At 39.4% G+C, this 21155-nt stretch overlaps 1 protein-coding gene and 1 long non-coding RNA gene across 2 annotated transcripts in view; one reads left to right on the top strand and one right to left on the bottom strand.

Annotated features, from left to right (window-relative positions):
- The window catches only part of LOC110015304 (uncharacterized), a 65134-nt gene that overhangs the window by 42394 nt on the left and 1585 nt on the right, over positions 1-21155 (bottom strand). The gene's annotated exons all lie outside the window — the stretch shown is intronic.
- Positions 9809-20483, top strand: calcoco1a (calcium binding and coiled-coil domain 1a). The gene is made up of 16 exons (XM_011477113.4): positions 9809-10034; positions 10113-10145; positions 11108-11259; positions 11354-11456; positions 12874-13076; positions 13209-13421; positions 13609-13757; positions 13838-13907; positions 14381-14536; positions 15190-15444; positions 15520-15645; positions 15850-15945; positions 16549-16636; positions 16774-16985; positions 17219-17310; positions 18795-20483. The coding sequence occupies exons 3-16, from the start codon at positions 11128-11130 to the stop codon at positions 18820-18822; spliced, it is 1923 nt and encodes a 640-aa protein (XP_011475415.1). The 5' UTR covers positions 9809-10034; positions 10113-10145; positions 11108-11127; the 3' UTR covers positions 18823-20483.

The following is a 21155-nucleotide window of genomic DNA, read 5'->3' on the forward strand; positions in this document are numbered from 1 at the left end:
AACATCACTCAGGAATCCCGCTGGCACAAGCAGAGACCGCAAGGCTATTCAAATTAATTAACAAATGACCTTAGATTAAAAGGAAGTCACAGATCAAACGCTGAAGGCATTTATCAATTCAATTGGCAAGCACGGCTGAAAGTGATTTCATCTCACCACTGGCTGGGAGTTATTCACATTGAAAGGGATCATATTTAAAATATTAAAACATATGTCAATGTAAACTGTTTAATTTTTTAGGTAAAATTCTCTAAATATGCAACTATTTTTTCTAATTTGCTTATTAATGTTCTAGCATGTCGAATTTGATTTTCCAATAGAACAAAGTTCATCTCACAGAGTTCCACGATAGAACATGAAAAAAAAACAAGATGAAACCACAGAAGTATTTTCTTTTAGAAAAATAACTGTATCTGTACCATCTTTGACAGACAGGTCAATTTCTACAATTTCTGGGTTTGCTAATACAGTCCTGTGGAATCAAGATAAATCACTGCTAGGCAACAAAAAGAAGATCAATAAAGAAAGCATGTAAACAAACCACATTGTAAATGAAGCTGAGATGGATGGAGAAAGGGGCAGTAAGGGTAACTAGCAGCACCTCAAATAAAGCACATAGCAAGGGGCTGAAAGGAGAATAATAGGCAGAAAGCCAGAGAAATCTTCGGAGTAGGAGTGCAAATGAGGAGAGGAAGATGTACAGCCGTGAAGAGGAGAAAAAACCGAGAAAAAGGCAAAGGGTGCACAAGGGGATGGTGGGGAGCGAGAGAGGAAAAAATGGTAGTGTAGAAGTGATTTATGGTAGTTGTATAATTTTCTACAACACTGCTCCCCCTTTGCTATAGCTCGCCTTACCTCCTCCATATTCCACCCCCCCACTAGAGTGTGCTCCTCTTTACCATCACACCAAGGAACAGTCCCTGGCCACACCAGCTAGTGATTAAGATTCTGCAGTGATGCGACTGCAGCACTTCGCAAATGGAAGACTGGACATAATTTCCCTAAAATGCTGTTTTTTATCACCTATTTCCCCTTCATCAGCTTGCCGCACACGATTGATAGCTGATGGCACCTCTGACAACTTAACGTTTTTATGGCTAGATTTATGGGCTATCTGCTCCTCTCCTTTTACAGCTCAAACTCTGTAAAAATGCTTATTTCTCAGATAAGGGGAGGGAGGGTGTGCGTCTCTGTGTATGGAATGGTATCACATGCTTCTAAATCTACGGCCTTCTGAGAAAGAAGCCCTCTGCATTTCAGTCTAGAGCTGTGCTATCATCTCAGGTCTTAATCTCTGTCTTGATTTAAATGAATCCACAATAATAGCACTAGTTTTTTCATTTAGGGATTCCTAGTTCTCCATTAATCCAAACCTTTCTACTTCTCTCTTTAAAAGCTGAGCAGGTTAGAAAAATTAAGTTCATAAAATAGAGTACTCTGATGCAAACAAAAAGGGTAGAATGACTCCTTCCCCCCAGTTAGAGATCTACATTACTCTATGCAAACATATAATCTGTAACGAATTAACAGTAAAAAGTTAGGTGAAGTTAGATGGACTTTGATACCATGACATCAAATAGATAACAGACTTAACAGGCGAGCACTTGCGTGCATTTGTGTGAGCGTGCACCTGCTAAAATATCGTGGATTTACTCAGGGGCTGCTAGGCTTAGTGCAGGTTTCCCCCACCCTTCCTGGTCATTTTTACAGCCAGTAAGGATTTCCAGTTAGCCTTTTTCTCTCATTACGGATGTGCACAGCAGATCCAAGACACACGCCCCAGGGGACTGGACTGTCACAGCAAATGGGGGAGGGGAGCAAAGAAAGAAATGTGAAGAGACGAGCAGAGAGACGCAGAGATAGAGAACCAGTTTGATGAGATTGGTGATTCATAGGCACCCAGGAGGACACACCCTGGGAATGGGGTAATACCACACATGTTGTAACTAGGCTGGCCCATAACTCATTAGGTTTACCAAGGCTACCAGAAGCAGCTAAGGAGACAGGCCTCAGAAATCACTGATGTATCTTGTTAGATGCAATTCTCATAGAGAGAAAATTCATATTCAGAGAACCTTTGTGCTTTTCTGATATGAAAAGGGTTAATATGTGCATTAGAACACTTAGAACTAAGTCCTAATCCAATCATCTATTGTAAAAGCATTTCCAGTGGTCTTTTAATTATGATTATGCAGTTTTTAGCTAAAATAAAAAAACTTTTGTCATTTTCTGAGACATATTTTCTGCAGAACGGCATGAATTCAGTAGAAATTCACCTCTGACTCTTGACGCAGAGTAAGCCTGCCCTCTCCTCTGCTTGCTTACATCCTTTCACACCCCCAACCTAAAATTACTGGTGCAACAACAATGATGAGCAATAATGGAGCTATCCAGCTGTACAGTTCTGAGCCACATACCACGTCTGATGAGGAAAACAAAGACGTACATGGATCTGTTTGTCTACAAGTGGATGCATCAGAATGGAGCGGTTCAGAAAGGTTGTGGCCCGCTGATTGTAGCACCAACATCACTGCTACAGGATTTTTCGAACTGCATTTTGTCATCTCCTCCTGATTCACAATGATTTGAATAAAAAACTATTCAGAAAATCCAATTTTATGCTTAATTTTCTTTATCATGGGAAATGCCATCAGAACATGTTAAAAACACAATTTTCACTGGAATATGTCTTAAAAGTAAAATTATTTTATTTCCCTTTTTGAACAAGTGAAAAACGTAACACAGTGGAAGTACGCTATTTGTCATCGCCTAGATTTTTAGGACAGTTTTAATATTAACTGTCTTACTGCAACAAGAGCTTAGATTTTTATGAAGTAAAAGCTTACCTGTAGCATTTTATCAAAATGGGGAAAATACTTTTTCTTATAAATATAATTTAACAGACCTCCTTTTAGATCATGTGATAGTTTAACAAAAATCCTTTGATCTGTGACTACCTTTTTTAATCTAGCTTCATCTCCTTGATGTATGTCATAAGAAAAAGGCCACAAGAACATGTTAAAAACACTAGATCACAGTTCTATAGACTGGGACTAAGTAACTTTTCGTTAATTTCAAAAGGAAACTGTTTTTATACAGAAAAAATATATATGTATGTATGTATGTATGTATGTATGTATGTATGTATGTATGTATGTATGTATATATATATACGTACATCTATATATATATATATATATATATATATATATATATATATATATATATATATATATATATATATATATATATATATATATATATATATATATACATATATATACATACACACACACATGTATATATATATATATATATATATATATATATATATATATATATATATATATATATATATATATATATATATATATCACATGGGGTTTCATCTGTCATAAAGATATCCTGATAATGACGAAATTCACAAAAAGCAACACAGCACTTTAAGCAAACAGCAGTAAAACATGAGGCAAACAAAGCTTGGTATTAAAGCCAGAATTTATAGAGAGGAATTGATGACTGAAAAGCTCCAGCAGATTCTGGGAAAATTGTGAAGTATCTTCATTTAGAGCGGAACGACAGACAAAGTTGAATGCATAAACTGCTCGACAATTCTTTGTGCCTTTTCTTTTGAAGGTGTGAAATTTTGTTCTGCCTTCTTCTTATTTAACAAAATGAAACTGTTTCCCCATGATTAGAGTTAGAGTATTCTCCTCAGGTCTTAGTTAACTGATCACCAGTAGAAGGTTAGGATTTTCCAAGAGAGAATCATATGCAACAGTGGTCTTATAAAAGAAAATGTTGCAACATGTTAGTCGGGAGGAGGATATAAAACCATTTCCAGTCCATTTGAATTTCACCGTTCTATAGTTAGATTTTCACTGCAGAAAGTTATATCCCCAAGAACTGATGTCCCGAGAATTTTATATTACAGTACATAGTCAGATGGTTCAATACTAATATTATTTGTCATATTGTTCATGTAATGATAAAAAATATATATTATATGCCTGTTTTAAACTATTGTAACAGAAAAAGGGGTAGATAGATGTTCAAAAACATTTGCATTCCTATTTTATTTAAACTGTAAAATTTCCTAACCTTTATACAAAATGTTGTCACATATGCTTAAATCCTTTATCTACCTGCCAAACTAAACGGTTGAGCACATTTTAAAAACACATTTTTTTAAATTGTATGTTTTACTCAAGGCAAAACAAAAAACTTAGTTTTTGAATTTTCTTTTAGTTGGATTGTTGAAGAGTTAAAAAATTGATCTAATTTAGCATTATAAATTCCAATCAAACAATGCATCATATTAAAAAAAAATAGAGGGAAGTACCAAAAGAACACATTTATTCTACGAAACATGCAGTTCTTAGTGTTAACTGGTGATAGTTTTTTATTTCCTGTAAGTGATGTTTCCTTATGACCCATATTGGTATAATAAACAGCTAAGAATAGAGTCTGGCTTGAAATAAAGTGACACACTTCCATTTAAACGGTTTTAAGATTCAAAGAAAGACCTTGGATAATGGTTTATCCATTTAATGTTCAAAGAATGTTTGAACTGGCCCCTGAACAATATGTGTTTTATGCTGGGTCCACTGAGGAGCTAGATCAGAATTAAATGTCCTTAAGTGACTGAGAAACAACAGGTGATGGCAGGTTAGAATGAATCTAAACTAAGTTGAGTGATTCTATGGCTCTGCTCTCTCAGAAAGAGAACGACTGTCCACTATCCTGGGTGGTGCAACAATCTGGCAGTAGTTGAGTGCAGAGGCAGGGCTGACGGTGACAGAAGAGTCATGAGTGCCCAGCAGCATGCAACACAAGGACAAATGCTTTCACAAGAGTCAGCATAAAGGGAAGAAAAACTTGATGTTCCACATTTCGAACAGGGATTTTTTTTAAGCACGCCAGTTTAATTCCACATTTTAAGAAAATAATGGTGTTAAGATAAATTTCTGTTATACTGTAAATTTGTGCAGGGCGACATGACGATACTTGTTGTGAGTACAATAGAAAAGTGTCTCATTTCTCTTCTATTGTTTCTATCGTTTCCAACCTAATTTGATCAATTATTATAACAAATATATCAATAAATATCTTGAGACAATTGCATAAGTGTTGTCTTGTCAGTATGCATAATCCAAATGTATATACCGGTAAGTGGAAATAAAAACAAAAAAAATTATTTAAAAAGAAAAAAAGTCTGGTGGTTTTATGACATGTCGCTGCAATATGCAAACAATGCAAGAAGACCATTCAAACACCTTATGCCAACACAACAAACCTATTTTATCACTTTAAGGAAGGTCCACGAAAAAGGATGCATAAAAAATCTGAGATAAACCAACTTGTGGGACAGCGGAGGCAAGTTGTGAAAAGAAAAACTACAGCCAGTTTAAGATGAGGCAGTCTTTTGCACAAGGCACACATATGAGAAAAAAAGAATATAAAGTTTACATCTCAACTAATAGAAAGCCCAACACAGTTAAAGTATGATATTTGTGAACACCTAGATTTTTAGAACAGTATTAGTCTTAGTCTTAGTGCTGCACCACGAACTTAGACATATGTGAGGTATAGGATTACCTGTAGCTTGATATCAGAAGGAAAACACTTTTTCATCTAAATGTAATTTAACAGACCTCATTCAATTAGGTAATGTAAAACATGATCTCTTTTAAAAAGCCACAAACTTTGTTACCCATTGAAAAATGATCCCTTTTGATGAAGCAATCACATTGCAAGCATCCACTGCCCAGTTTTCATAAATCACTTCAAACCGAGATGGCATTTGATTAGGCCCCATTAGCAAGGAGCAACAGTGTGCATTTGATGTGCATGTGAATGGACTTGTGCATGGATCTCGTGTCACATATTCCATTGTCCGATCTTTAGGATGTTCCTCATTAGTGTGAATATTAATGCAACCAGAAAAGGGGGAGGAGGGGGAAAAATGTAAAAGGATTTTGGAAGAGCTTTTTAAAAGGGCCATTTCATCAGAATCATTATTTTTTTGCGGTTCTCTGAAGACTCATAACTGGCGGTCTATGAAGAGAGACATGCCGCAGTGGGGTTTAATTTAAAACCAGAAAGGTCACTGCACCAGGAAAGGTCCTCTGCTTAGCCAAAAATATAAAATGAAGAGGAGAAAAAGAAAGCACTGGAGGAGGAGGGGTGAGTCAAGATGGAACAAAATGAAAGAAGATCAGAGGCTGTCGACTAGGAGGGGAGGACCCAAGTGGGCGCAAACCAGTCAAGTCATTCGGAAAGACAGTGTTATGGATGGGAGTGCAAAAATGGAAACTCACAGAGAAAAGAGAAAAACTGAGCAGATAATGATCTGAGCTGCAAATGAACTGGAACCAGTTCTGTGTTTATTTTAATTGTGTTTTTGCAAGTCATTTGTTGTAATGGTCAACAGTTTGGCTGAGGAAGGAGGCTTGCCAATCTGTCCAATGGTCTGTTTTGGCAGAACCACAGCCTTATCCTCATGTTCGGTATTTGATCAGTGTGCTTGGTTACATGGAGAGAATAAAACTGGTACAACTGTGAGAACAGCATTTCTCTCCAGTTTACCCAGTTCCACATGTCATGTGTTGGATTTGTTAACAGACAAACTTCTAAATCAGCCTCCTCCAACTCCTCGGAGCATTTGGCAAATGAGCACCCTGGTCTTCAATGGCTTCTCTATCTATCAGCTCACTTTAATTGTCCACAGGGTTTTTGACTGCACCATATTACATAAAAACACACAGGAGTCCCATGGCAGCAGCACGACAGCCTCTGATGTAAAGCCTCACGGTTTCCACAGATAAGACCAGTTCAATTTTAATGTTGCTAGCATGCCGAGACCCACCAAGCTCACTTGTAAAACAGTATACCCCCTTCGCTTGTAAACGTAACAGCCCTAGAGGAAGAAAGAGCTGGGGGGGGTTGGGTCCTCTGAACCAGGGCTGAATTAAAAGCAGGAGTGTTATCCCGCATGCCCAACTCCAACCATCTATCTATGGGATCAATTTTTTTCTCTCTCAAATTTCCAATCCATTCTATGTCTCTTTTAAAACTAATACCCAATCACAGCCGCAGTAAAGCCTGTCTTGTAAAAGGTCATAGTGTGACCTCTGAGTTCTCTAAATTGGATGCTGGTTGGCCCACTTTCCTTTGAAATACCACACAGTCCGATATAAAAGGGCTGTGTACACAATCACACCACCAGTGGGACCTGCGTCCAGCCCTGCCGAGGCCGTTCATCTTGATGCGAGGTGTCACACCACAGAGATTTTAACAAGATATTGGATGTTTTTGTCGAGGTAAAACCAGACCCTCACGAATAAACTCGAGCACAATGTCCCAAAGATCACTCTGAGAAAGGTGTGTGCATGTGTGCTCGCCACAGGCAGCATACCAGCATATAGTGGAGCATCTCACTGTAGCCAACCAAGGGAACTGATCAGATGGACGATCAAACACTAATCATTCCCTCACGGCCCATACCGAGTAAAGCTGTCATTAATTTTGCAGAATTACATCAAATCTGAGACATTCTTTATGTGGCCCACAGCCTGCAGACAGTTATACGACAGGGACTGCTGCGCTAAGCAGATGGGGCAGCTTGGCCGTGCATACTAAATACCACCCACCCCCCCTACATACCTCCTCATCTCTGTCTCTGCCCTCACAACACTCTGCCCTCCTTCCAGGCATTTGGATTCTTTTCTACCCTTCTTATGCATTTCCTTGATTATGTTCTCACACAGACTCTTTGATTACACCACTCAACCTAGAGTAATTGTTATTTAAATTTAACATGCTTATATTGCTTTTAATATCTTTACTAAACAATGGTATCTCTCAGTTGTTTCGCAGGACTTTTATCCCCAAGACACATTACATTTAGCTTGATGAGAAAATAAATTGTTTTCCGACATAAATCTTTTATGCTCCTCTCCTGCATGTTGACAACTCTAACAGTTTACTTGCCTATACACAACAGAAGGTCATAATCCCATTAGAGGTTTCCTCTGATTACTGCTGAAGGCAAGTTGGAATTTATGGCTAGTGACACATACCTGCCATTCCCGCTGAATGAGACATGTGCTACACTATTTTCAGACAAACCACCTCAAGTAATAAAACTGCAGTAGCACTAAGGAGCTATAGTGTTGTCTTATGTCAAGAGGAATTCTACACCAAGCTGTTAGGAATCAGTGGATGATGAGAATTAAATCCCAGTGGAATAGTTAGATGACAATTGACACCATGCTCTGGTGTTTTCTTAATGCCATCATCTCTTTATAAAAAAAATAATGTGAATAAAAAATCTAAAGGTGGGCGTGCCGCTGGAGCAAAAGATTGTCTGAATTTCTTTAACAAGTGAAAGCAGACAGAAATGTTTATGAACCAATAAAAAATTATATAAAGAAGAACAAAGTCAAAATGGTGGAATCCAATTTATCATGCAATGTTTACTCATATCTGACCTTTACACTGATTCACAGAAGTCCCACCTAGATAAGGATCCATCATGAGATTTCTGTACTTCTATATAATAAATTCAAATGAAGAAGTCATTTTTATGTGCATCTCTTGATAGCCTTGTCTCCAGTAAACATTGGGTAATGTATGAGATAGTCGTTGCCATGTACAACTTATTTCATTATGCTACTTCAAGAGAGACACTACTTCTCCTCTATCTCTACTCTGCTCACACAGACTCAGCTCACTATTAATCCACTTAAACACAATTTATAGGGTCTCACTATTGACTGTCCTTCGGCATAAAATTACATGAAGCATTTTTGTAGTGTCGTCAACGGACTAAATTAGCCAAACTAGCCCCACTAATTGAAGGAGGAGTAAAGTACTATTTGGCTAGATTGATTCATCAATAAGACAGTTATGGACAATGTGATAGCACTAATATATGATAAATATCACACAGAGTACCGCCGTTGAACCATAACGATCTTATATTTTAATTTTTGCTATATTTTTTAATGCTGTAAGGGTTCCTTATTCTGTGCAATTTCCAACAGCCTTGTGCACAATTTAAAGAGCTTTCTCAGTGCGTTAACTTATGGAATATTAATGTTGTTTACTCTTCCAACAGTAAAAATGTGTGGTTTGGTTGTCACATATGATATCCATGTTTCCATCCAATTTCTGTTTTTTAACTTGGAAAAACAGAAGAAGGGCAAGGAATCTGCAGAAAAACATATAGAAGTGCTTTGAGGATGTTTGGGTGGATACAGCTTACATGTATGTGAACCTGAAATGTTTAAGTGTCTGTTTGAAGATGGTGTGCTGCCACCTGCTGCCAGCATTACAGCATCTTCAGGCTCCAACACTGACAAAAATGTAATCATGAATTTAAAAAAGTAAAACACGTCTAAATCTTGAACTGACAAGAACAGTTCCATCCTGAAATCTCAATATTCTGCACAATGAGTTGTGTTTTTCTTTTTCTGTGGCAGAGCATCATAGACAACTTTAGAACGCGAGGAAAGCAATCCCTCCAAATACAACAGGTTAAGCGAAATCAACAACTGCGTCGATTTCTATTTAAAGTTTATTATAGGCCGGGAGGGGACAAGAACATTACAAACAAGATGGCTGTTTTTATCCCATTTTAAAGTATATATAACGTCCAATAACTCTGCTTTTGTTATCCACTTTAGCTAACAAGCTTGAAGATCGAAGAGCGGTACAGCCAAAACAAAACAAAAAAAAAAGAAAATGAAAAAAAAACGGGAAAAAAGTCAACGCGGAAAAGCAACGGCGTGTGCTTACATGCGTCATCCTACGTTCTTCTCTCCACAATCTCTTTGAGTCTTGGGAGTTGAAGTTCAATTCGGTGCAATCTGTTAGGTTTTCCATTACCGGTGAACTACAACTCCCAGAGTTCTTCGGGGTGGTGATGCTGTCGCGCTTGTGTTTTGCTTTGGCTTTTTTCCCCTCTTTTTGTTATTGTTTCGTGTTACTAGAGAAGCCGGACGCGTGAAGGAAAAAAGCACGACAGTCCTGTACGTGGTGTCATCATTTTCTTACTGAAAATAGATTGATAAGTCCTAATGAACAGCATCTGTTGTCATCTTTTACAGAATTCTGACTTGAAGAACTGCGAGACTTTGGAGGTAATGTCAGTGCGCAGATGTTTTAGTTTTTTGTAAACAAAGCTGTTGTTTGTCTAATTTAATCGGACATCTTTAAATAATCTTAAAAATGTTTGTATATAGGAATGTACTTGAACGATTGTTTCCGAAATGTTCCTCGACCTGCATGTCAGAGTTGCGTCCTCGACATGTGCTGCTGCAGGGCCTCAAGCCTCGTCATGTGTAACATGAAACCTCAAAGAACTGCTGCAAATTCTTTCCCTTTAGCTGTGATTTTTCCACCGGGTCGACAAGAGTGAACACGCATTTATACAGTGCATTTTTGTCATGTTAATACAACCCAGGGGTCATAGGAAGAACATTTTCACACACATAAGTAGAGAAAACTAACAGTCGTCGGTCAATATGCCCTCATGACACAGCACATGCGCACTTGCCGAACATCCTGTAATTATAGTGTTGCACTCTTATGGCTGTTTTGTGTACACATGTGCAACAGAGATGTGCCATTTCCGTTATCAAAGCTGGGTTGGTGTCATCCACATGAAGGTTGCATGACACTCAGTGCTAAATTAACAATGCTTTCTGTCAGCAAAAGAAGTACACTGAGATGTTCCAAAAATACGCCTGCCTGTGAAATCTGAGATCCCTCCAACCTCCCTCTCAATGCTGATGGGACACCTTGATCTGCCTGATGGAGCACAGCGGCAAATGATTTCTTCAGACCAAAATAGCCACAGTAAAGGAGTTGTAGTGGGTGGTTCTGTTCAAAGACGGGTCACTCAGGCTTAGCTTTCCACTCCTCCACTGGACTCTCAGTCAAGCTATCTTCTTACTCTGCGTAAATATTCATGTACCCCTGGCTTGCTCCTATTTTCTGCCTGCTATCACCCCTCTCCCATTCACAATTGCTCCGTTCCCTCGTGCCAGCTTTAATCTATGGGACCATAATGACTGCCATCGGTTTGATTTTTCTTGCACAGGTCTTTTTTTTCATGCTGCCATGGACAACACTTGGCAGGTGGAGTTTAGAAACGTGGGATGCAGTTACTTCCCTCAGAGCAGAGTTGACTGCCACTTCACGTTAAGCGCACAGCACAAGTGGGCCAGCAGTGATTGGGTTGGGCTCTTCAAGGTATTTTTACTCTGACATGTTTCACTGAAAGTATGCGATCCCAGACTGTTAATGCGGCTGCAAGCTAACCAAAAGTGTGTGTTTTCTATCTCAGGTGGGATGGTCCTCAGTGAAGGATTACCACACTTTTGTCTGGGCTCTGGTTCCAGTTGACTATCAAGAGGGTGCAGATGTCAACTGCTGTGTGCATTTCCAAGGTACTCAGGCTCCTTTTCTTCAAGTACTTACCAGCTGGAGGTATTTCAGTAAAAATGAAAGGGTCAAAGCCAAAATGGGGGAACTTTGGTCATTTCAAAAGACAAATAATTGCTTTGTTTGATCAGTTGTGACTTGGTTAGAATAACATTACTGAGTAAGCAGGAGGCCATGATGATGATGATGACAAAGACAGTGGGCTGGAGCCTGCTGTACTCACCGGAAAATGGTGTTGTGTGTGTCAGGGTCTGTCAAGATTTCTTGTTCTCTGGGAGGAACACGTGTGCAGCAGGTGGGGGATTGAACCATCGCACTGTGATTTATTGCAAAGTTAGCTTACATTTAGAATCAAAATTATTTATCACAAAAGGCAGAATTGAAACTCAAGAGAAATCATTAATGACTCCCGACTGCCAGTGATTTAGTAAATAAAAGGCAAAACTGCATTTTTATCTTTTGATAAACTAGGGCTGGTTTATAAAATAAAGGAACTATCTTTACTTAATAAAACAATATTAATGAATTAAATCAATGATTTCTTGTAAAACAACTTTCAGTTTTATTTTCACTTAATGAATAATCGTCTTAGTGAAGAAAATTCAGTCATTATTCAGTTGCATCACTAAATATGTGAAAAATGTTTATGACCAAATGAAATTACGTTTGAGTAGAAATGTATTACAAAAACTTGATAATTAAATTGTAAACCCAGAAACTAGTTTTAATACTGTTCTGATATTTTATATTGCTTAGTTTTAATACAGTTTTAATTGTAGTAAATACCCGTAATAGTAAAAAGTTCTGCATTTTAACCAATTGCATGTCAGGAAACTACTAAAAAAAAAACAATATATATATATATTACACATACACACACCTATATGCATAGGTGTGTACTAGACCTGCAAAATAAAATGTTATAGTTATCGCGATATCAAACTGTGCAACATGCGTATTCCATAAGAGACGAAAATTGCGATTAATGGTTACCTTAAATGTGCTAAGACATTCATATGGCAGCTTGACGTATCTAACAAATCAAATAAATCCCTTTATCCATTTGACCAACTGGATGAACCCATTTTAGATATTTGCCTCATAGGGATTAGGGTCATTTGAAGTATAATTTAAGTTATGTTGTACAGGTCCTGTTTCTTTCATTTACCTAAAACCTAAGATTTACCTGTTTGGCAGTTTGGTTACAGAATTCCCTTCAGAACTGACTTTTCTGCAGACTTGAAGCCAAATTACTGAAATTATATGCATCATAAATTAAAAATGCCAAGTTTTTCAAATCATTGCATTCCCTTTCTTACACCATAACAAATAAGAACAGGGAAACGGTAAGAATATGTATATTTATATATTGTTTTCTTTTTTATTCTATTAATTTTGAAATCCCATTTTTCCCCATTTTAGCCTCCTACCTACCTAAGCCCAGCTCCCAGGAGTATGAATTTGTCTATGTGGATGCTCAGGGGGAAGTGTGCTCCCGCAGCCCTAAGTTCACTTTTTGTGCACCAAAGCCGCTTGAAGATCTGGTGACCCTCGAGGAAGAGTCTTATGGAGAGGAGGAAGGCACAGATATGCTGCTGGTTGTACCTAGGGCTGAACTTCTGCAGGTGAGCATAAACACTTAAACTAAAGTGGGTTTTTTTGTTTTCTTTGCACCACCAATGAGTCCAAGTTTAAGAAGACGGTCCTGGAAAACAATGCTGGTTCTCAAAAACCATCTTTGACTGTTCTGCTGTCAGAGCCGACTGCAGGAATGCCTGCAGGAGCGTGCAGAGCTGCTCCAGCTGCAGGAGAGGACAACAAAGCAAAGGGAGAAAGAGAAGGAGGAGTTCTGGAGGGCTAAGGAGGCTTGGGACAGACGATGGAGAGGGTTGGAACGTGATATCAGCAGGCTGCAGGAAGATCTGAGGCAGAGTCGCGAGACGATTGTGGAGATGGAGAGAAGGCTGGAGGTGGTGTATGGAGCTGAGGCGAATAATGAAAATAGATATAGCTGTTACCGTTTTAGTACTTTACTTTCACTTTTCAAAAAGTATAAATGATCAACTTATCTGTGTTTAGCTCAAAATATGAATGTATTTTTATATTCAAAGTAACCTATAAATGAAAGTTATTCACAAAAAGCGTTTTGTTTGTTAGGAGGAGCAGCTTTTAGGTCAATCACTCACCCAGGAGAAAGCTTCTTTAATGGAGGCCAGAGAATCAAGTGAAATGAGAATCCAAGACCTTGAAGAGAACATCAAAACCCTGACTCAGAGGGCTGTGGAAAGAGAGGCAGAGCTGGAGAGGTTGGATCTTTTACATCTTTTTCTTTTATTGGGATGTCATAAATAGTTTTAATTTTCCATCACCAAATGTGTGATTGTAGGATCAAGGAAAGAACCAAGAGGGCAAATGCACTTAAAAATGAAGAGGAAAGTGAGAGAACAAGTCTGCAGGTGGGTGAAAGTACTAAAGACCCAGTCCGGGGAATTCTGTGTTTTTGGTGTTTTTAACAGGATCTTGTGGCATTTTCTCACTAAAGATGTGATACATAAAGAAAATCAAGCTCAAAATTACATTTCTGAGTCTTATTGTGAATCTGAAGCAGACAATAAATTGCAGTTTGAGAAAGATCATATTTGTGACGTAAAAAAGTATGCTGGGCGGGCCACGAGCTCCCCTCTCCCAGCAACAGGAAGGGGGAAGGGGGTGGAGTTGCTCCGCGCCAACACTTCCACCCACCACTCTGAGGGAAATTTCTAATGAACTCCTGCCGCTCTGCAGAAACTGTCAGAAAACCACACAGGTTTTTTTTATTTGGGTTAAAACTTCAGAATCATCATTAAAAAGACCATTTAAGAATGGAAACGCTGTTGATCTTTTCCTCTGTGTCTGATGCTTCTGGATCTGGGTGTTTTGTGTCTATCAGGTCAAGTTTGAGCAGACAGAGGCAGAGCTCAGAAGTCTGTCCAAAGAGTTTCAGGGTTTGAGGAACTCCCTTGCACAGAGAGACACCAGCGTCCTGCAGCTCCAGAACACCATCACCACGCTCACGCAGAAGCTCACCATCGCCCAGAGGAAGGAGGTCTGACGTTTCTCACCAGGCTGATTGCATAATGTTTTATCAAACCTAATATAAATATTGTTTATATTAGATAAATACTTATTGACATTTTTTCTGTTTGTACACTCTAAAAATTGGAGGACTGAGAGTAATCAGAAACAAACGAAAATGGTGGTCTACATGGGAGGCCAGAATTTGAGTTATTTTGTAAGTAATGGCTAAAAAACAAAAAAAAAAACATCACAAGGGAGTTTAAATATGTACTCCACAAGGAAGAAACATCAGTTGCTGCTGTTATCTAATGCTAGTCTTATGTCACACGTGACTTCCATGTCCTGCATTTTATACACAAATGAGCAGTAAAACTATCATATCTATTATATAGAGGTGGAAACACGTCAGGAAAAATCAGTTCTTTTAGGGGAAAACGGTATCTATTAGCTAAAGGACATGACATTTAATATCCATTTTACTAGATAGATCTGATCATTTATTGAAAACTGTTAATAATAAGTTATTTTGTTTGCATGTATACAAGTTTAATTATGTATCAATCCATCCTAAAGGTTTTCAAGACGCCATATGTGTTTTTTTACCTTCAGCATGTTGTTATTTCTTAACCTGTTTTGCCTGCAGCATTAAATATGTTACCTCTGTTTGTTTTTTGACATCAGACAGAGAATGAGGCTTCACTGAAGGAGATGAGGAGTCTGAGGGAGCGTCTTCACATGAGCGAGCGGGCTGCAGAGGGCTTAAAAAGTGACCTCAGTGCCATGATAGCACAGAGGGATCACGGTCAGGCCGAACTGCATCAGGCTCGTCTTCAAGCCGCCCAACTCACCCTTCAGCTCGCAGATTCAAGTCTGGCCTTGAGGGAAGGAAAAGCCCAGTGGGCCCAGGAGAGGCAGAAGCTGCAGCTTGCTGCAGAGGTTGGGTTCTGATATGGAATTGATTCAGGGTTCTACAAGGATCCATTTGCCACACTGTTTTTGTGACTCCCACAGATCAGCCATGATCGTTTGGAGAAGCTGAACTCAGATATGCTGAGAGTGGAGGAGAGGCTGCAAGAGGAAAAGATGGAGAGAGTGAAGCTGGAAGTGGAGCTTGGAAGAGAAAAAGATTGCAACCGGGTTAGAAGAAGAGAATAATGTCTGTGTGGCAGGTGGTTTGTTTTAAGTAACAGCTGGCGCTCTTGAATCTGACACTAACAAGAGGCACATGTCAAAAACCATAGCAAAATGACAGAAAACCTTCTTAATCCTTATTTAAAAATGCTTCTGATACTCCTTTTATTTATTTTTTAATCCTGCTGTTTTATGATATCTGGCCTGCAGGTCCAGCTGAGCGAAACCCGCAGGGAGCTTCAGGAGCTAAAAGGGAGCCTGAGAGTTTCCCATAAAGAGAAGGAGCAGCTGCTCGCAGAGAAGCAGGTCAAAACTTCAATCTTCTCTGACGAGTTCCTTTCTGTATCAGGCATTGTATTGCATTTAGCTTCTAGTCTGATAAAATGCTAAAATCGACTGATGGTGGAGCTGCCATACATCGACTGAGAAAACCCAGAGTGTTGGGAATCTTCTCTCTGTTGCTGCCCTCTTGTTATTGTGTAATATAAATTGTTTACGGTGTGGCATAAAAAGCTGAATTTTAGGGCAGTCAGCACCGTGGTTGTTAATGTGCCTGCTGAGTTTTTGTTGTCTAACCTGCACCACATTTGTTAGCTACGGGCACATGTTGTACTTCTTAGAAAATCATTGTCTGGCTTCAATTTAACATTCGCCATATGGGAGCATGGCAGGCAGTTTGCGGTGTCGTATTAATAAAACAAAATTTCACCCGTTCATTGTAAAGAGATAATGTTATTTGCTTCATAATAAATGTTGATTTTTGTTAGTGTTTAATGTTCAACAGTTTTATAAGGCTTTCACCTAAAAAAGTCAGAAATCATCAGGCCTGTAAGGGTGATGGCTGCTGAGTTCATGATTAAAGTACTGCCCTGCTTTGTGATGTGAAGCCTGTGTTCTTTTGCTCTGCAGGATTTGATGGACTACATCTGTCAGCTGGAGCAGAAGATTGGAATGGCGGCCAGTACCAGCTGGGAAGCTGCACCGCTCGCCTCTTCAGGTAGTTTGAGCAGCACTTAAACTGCTGGTTTAACCTGCGCACAAAACCAATATCTTATCTTGAACTGAACTAAATGCAGCTCAGTTGGACATGTGTCGTGAAGATGGGTGACCTCTCTCCTTTTGTCTATGTGGCAGGCAGTCCTGCCAGTGTGCCATCTGAGTCTGAGGATGAGAGCCCGGAGCCTTTAGAAATCCACCATCCACCCCAAAACGTTGGACACTACAGCCTTTGCGAGCACGGCCAGCCCGACTCCTTGCACCTTGCAACACCCCCTCAGTCCCCCAAGGAGGCGAACTGGAGACTAGTGGTCATCAGCCAGCCAGCCCCTCTTTCCCTGCCGCATCAGGCCAGTGCTGGCACTCTCCCACACAACTCCAATTCATCAGAGCCATTCATAGCAGCATCATTATACGTGGTCATGCAGATAGGCGTGCAAACCAGTTAAACACGGGCAGTGGGTCGTTTGATTTGGACGTTATCTTGCGGAAGCAATTAGGTCCCTAGTTTGCAAGTTATTAGACTGTAATAGCTGCTCGAGTTAAGTGTTTGTGTGTATGTGTGTGTTCTTGTGGGATTTAGGAGGAAGAATCGGATTCAGTCCAGAATGGAAGGAAGGAGTACAGAGAGGAAACATCATTTTTGTTGTCCCAGCACACCACTGACGCTCTCAGGTACAACCCTCCAAAGAAATGACTCCTCTGTCGACCTTTTTATTTTAACTTTACCCTACAATTATTCAAACAAAAGGAAACAATTCTGCTCTTTTTTATAATTAAACATTAAAGTCCCACTCCAGTCATTTTTAATCTATTGTAAAACTGTTCCCAGTGATCTTTTAATTATGATTATGCTGTTTTTAGCTAAAGATTTTTTTTTTAATCTTGTTTTCAAGGACATAATTTCTGTAGAGCAGCAGTAGTTCATCAGAAAATTACCCCCGAGATGTGGGCGGGACTGTTGACATGGAGCAACCCCGCCCCCTTCCCAATATCCATCTTAAACTTCATTTATGCTCCATAAATAATGTTAAAAGTACATCACATGATGGTTAAAATTCACTGTCAGGTGACTAAAATAGTATACTTCACAAGAAGAAATTAAAAAAATATGTCAAACTGAAAAGTCATTTATCTGCAGAGAAAAGCTTCATTAGGAAAACATTACAGTAGATTGGCATTCTTCTTGCAGTACAGCTAGAGGTACTCTAAATGCTATAGGTAGACTGTTCTAGTCCTACTTACTCATTTATTTCTTAAGCACAGCCTTTAGCATATGAATGCTGAAATGTCAGAAATGATCTAACAGTTTCATAAGCTGCTAGTGTTATAGCCTCTGAAAGGCAGAAAGGATGGCTTGTCAGCCCTCTCAGTACGCTGAAGGATATTCCCCTCAATAAAGAGTGAAGGATCACCAGGCGCAGAGCTGGAATGACCGCAACACCTTGAACACAGGTGAAGATTTAGTGTTCAGAGAAATTCAGATTTGCATTTGAAAACTTCCCTGACGTCAGACAATTAGCGTCTCTCCTTTGTCACGGTGGCTGGTTTTTAACAGCAGCGACGTGTCATATTTTATGAGCTCGTGACTTGATTTGTGTGTACACTTTTTAAGTCTGCGAGCATCTTGAGAACAAAGCCGCCCTCTAAATGGAGTGGAGTAAGAAATGCTCTCTTCTTTTCGGGGATGTGGATAAGTTGAAGCAAAAATCTCTTTCAAATTTAGAAACTTTAAACCTCACAAAGCACAGTACGCGAGTCCTCTGTCACTTTCCATCTCTGCGCTCAGAAAAAGGCAACGCTTTTGAATGCACTCACACCAATGCAACCCGTTATTTACGGTGACTGTGGCTCGGAGATGGAAGTTTTGAATATGTGGTTGTAAAAGAAGTGGAGTCAGGGTGACGTGGGGGAGACCGTTTTAGACAGGGGGCGTAGGACGGGAAAGATGGGAGGACACAGGGACAGACAAGTTGACAGGGAGCTCTTGTGATGATTTACCTGACAGGTGGACCGCAGTCATGGGCCAATTTTCAGCATCATTAAGACTCTCCCTCTCCCACTCAGCCTCTCATCCTTTTTCAATCACAATGTGGGTTTATTTCCCTTTTTTTTTTTTTATTTAACATGCACGCTTTCTTCTTTGTGTCTTTCTCCAGCAATATGGCTGACACTTTGCTATGGTAACAGCCAACCACAGGAGATGGGCATCCGGACTTCAAGTTTCTTCTCCTCTGATGTCCGTTTATAGTCCCCGTTCGTTCAAAACGAAGGTTTTAATCTGCAGTTCCAACATATCAAACTTCTCAGATTTCCTTTTTCTTTCCCTCATAACTGTTGTGTTATTACCTTGGCTCTTTTTGCCAGTGGTGTCAGGTGAGCTTTTTTATTTTCTACGGTTGACACAAGAAACCGGAGCAACCAGCTCCGGGGCTGGGACCCTGTCGTTTGAGAGTTTGCACACCGTAGCACAATGATTATTGTTGAATCATTGTTATGTGGAGAGCTTTACGATAGATGTTATGTCATTTTTATGGCAATCGTGATTAAGAGTCGCGACAGGCACTGTAATAACAATGTTTTGTGCAGGACCGGCTTCGGTGAAAATCACAAGAATCCAGCATTAAATTCTGTACGGCTCCTTCAGACACTTTTTAAAGCATCGTGAAGTAATGATGCCGCGTCATGCTTAAATATACTGCAATAACGTTGATCTAAGACACCATATTTCTCTCTTATTTTCTTCAGAACCAAGATTTGATATGCACTTTCTTGAAGGCATAAGTAGTTGATTGTAGCAGCAGAAGTGATTTAAGAGAAGTGGACGGGGTTTTGAACCACAGCTTCCTAAGCTGACTGTGTAATTGTAGACGTCACACAGCTTTACACATCAAAATGATCTTAGAAGCCTTTCGCTATAGATCAAATGCAATTTATATTTGTTAATAAAAGAGACTCTTTTAACAACTACTACAATCCTTAAGGTGTGTATTTGAATGCTTAACTTCAGCTTAATTCACTGATTCACCCATGCAGTTCTAGATGTGTGCCGAAAGCTGTAAGCCGGATTTAAGGCGATGCGCTGCCTATTAAGAAATGTTGCCTGTGTTCAATCAATACCTTATGCATTTTTTAATGTTTTTTAGTCAAAGTTTAGCTGCAGTTAAAGCATATTCAGGTTAGGTTTGTAATAGATGTGCGTGGATTGTGGAACAGCAGCTTCCTTGCTAGGCTAAGAAATCTGACTATAGATGCCTAGATGCTTAATTTTACCTGCTGTTTTGCACACTGTTTTTATTCTAGGAGTGTTTTTAGATTAAACAAGGATCCATGGATGCTCAGTTTATTTTTTTGAACATTTCTGTTCTTATTATAGACCCTTGTGTCATTTTTACTTGTACTTTATAAATGTTTGATAATCTACCTTTTCGCTTTCAGACATGAACTTTTTTTGGCTTCATTTTTTTTTACCAAATTTCGGTGCTAATGAAAGAAAGGGATTTCATCTAGTTATTTTTAAGGGAGAATAAACATAAAAGGTAAATTCAAATGAGGATCTGGTAACATTTTTGTCTGTTTTGTTCTTTATTTTGTGTCACTGTCATGTTACACTACAATTTTACTTCCTTTCAAGTCTGTTTTCAGAAGATGGCACACTACTATGTCGTTTTTCTTGTACTTTAAACTAGAAGTGTCACAGTGAAGTTCTTTTTTTTTTGGTGTCATTTAACAGAAATTATGACCCTGTTGTAGATCTGCAGAGCTTTGTTTTGAAGTGTTTTTACTTTCCAGTCATAAGTGGAGGTTTGTGTGAGGCTCGGCATAATAAAAAGTATCCATCATTGAGACTAATGTGTCTGCTTTTTTTCCTGGCCAGAGATTATTGCAGCATTTTGATCCTCACTTGACATTTCCCTGGTAATTAACTATCCAATTTCTTTGCACGCTTCCACACAGCCCGTATTCCCGTTTGGCCCATTGCCTGTTCGATGGACGTTTCTCATTTGGAATTTTCTCTCACCTTTGGCTCCCCTCAGGGCTGACCTCCATCGTCTCCATTCTTTTTGCCTCCCCAGTCCTCGGGCATTTCCTGCCCCTGTCTTTCTCCTGCCCCCCACCACATTCCCCACACATCTTAAGAGCGGGGTGACGATAGCTAATTATAAAATCAATGATGCTGGGCTGCCTAGTTTACAGCCTGCTCTAAAACCTTAACTGGGAAATCACTGTGGGATTGATGACTCCCTCACTCTTTATCTCTTTTAATTAGAAATGTAAAAGATATGAAGACCCAGAGGCCAGAACACATCTCTGAGTTTTTATGACCCCGATGCTTTCCTGCACAAGGTTCCCTCCTTTTCCTCAGACCGCTCCCTCTACCTGGTTTTGTTTATTTCCTCTGCCTTGCGGCACATACTGCACCCTCATCTGCAGACACCTTTTTCCATTTTTCCATCACTTTTTTTCCATCTCGGCTGTTTTGGCTTCCTCCCTGCACCGGCGAAGGTGTTAAATTTATG

Source organism: Oryzias latipes, chromosome 7 (genome assembly GCF_053564925.1).
Source record: "Oryzias latipes strain Hd-rR chromosome 7, Olatipes_Hd-rR_3.1".
NCBI lineage: Eukaryota > Metazoa > Chordata > Actinopteri > Beloniformes > Adrianichthyidae > Oryzias > Oryzias latipes.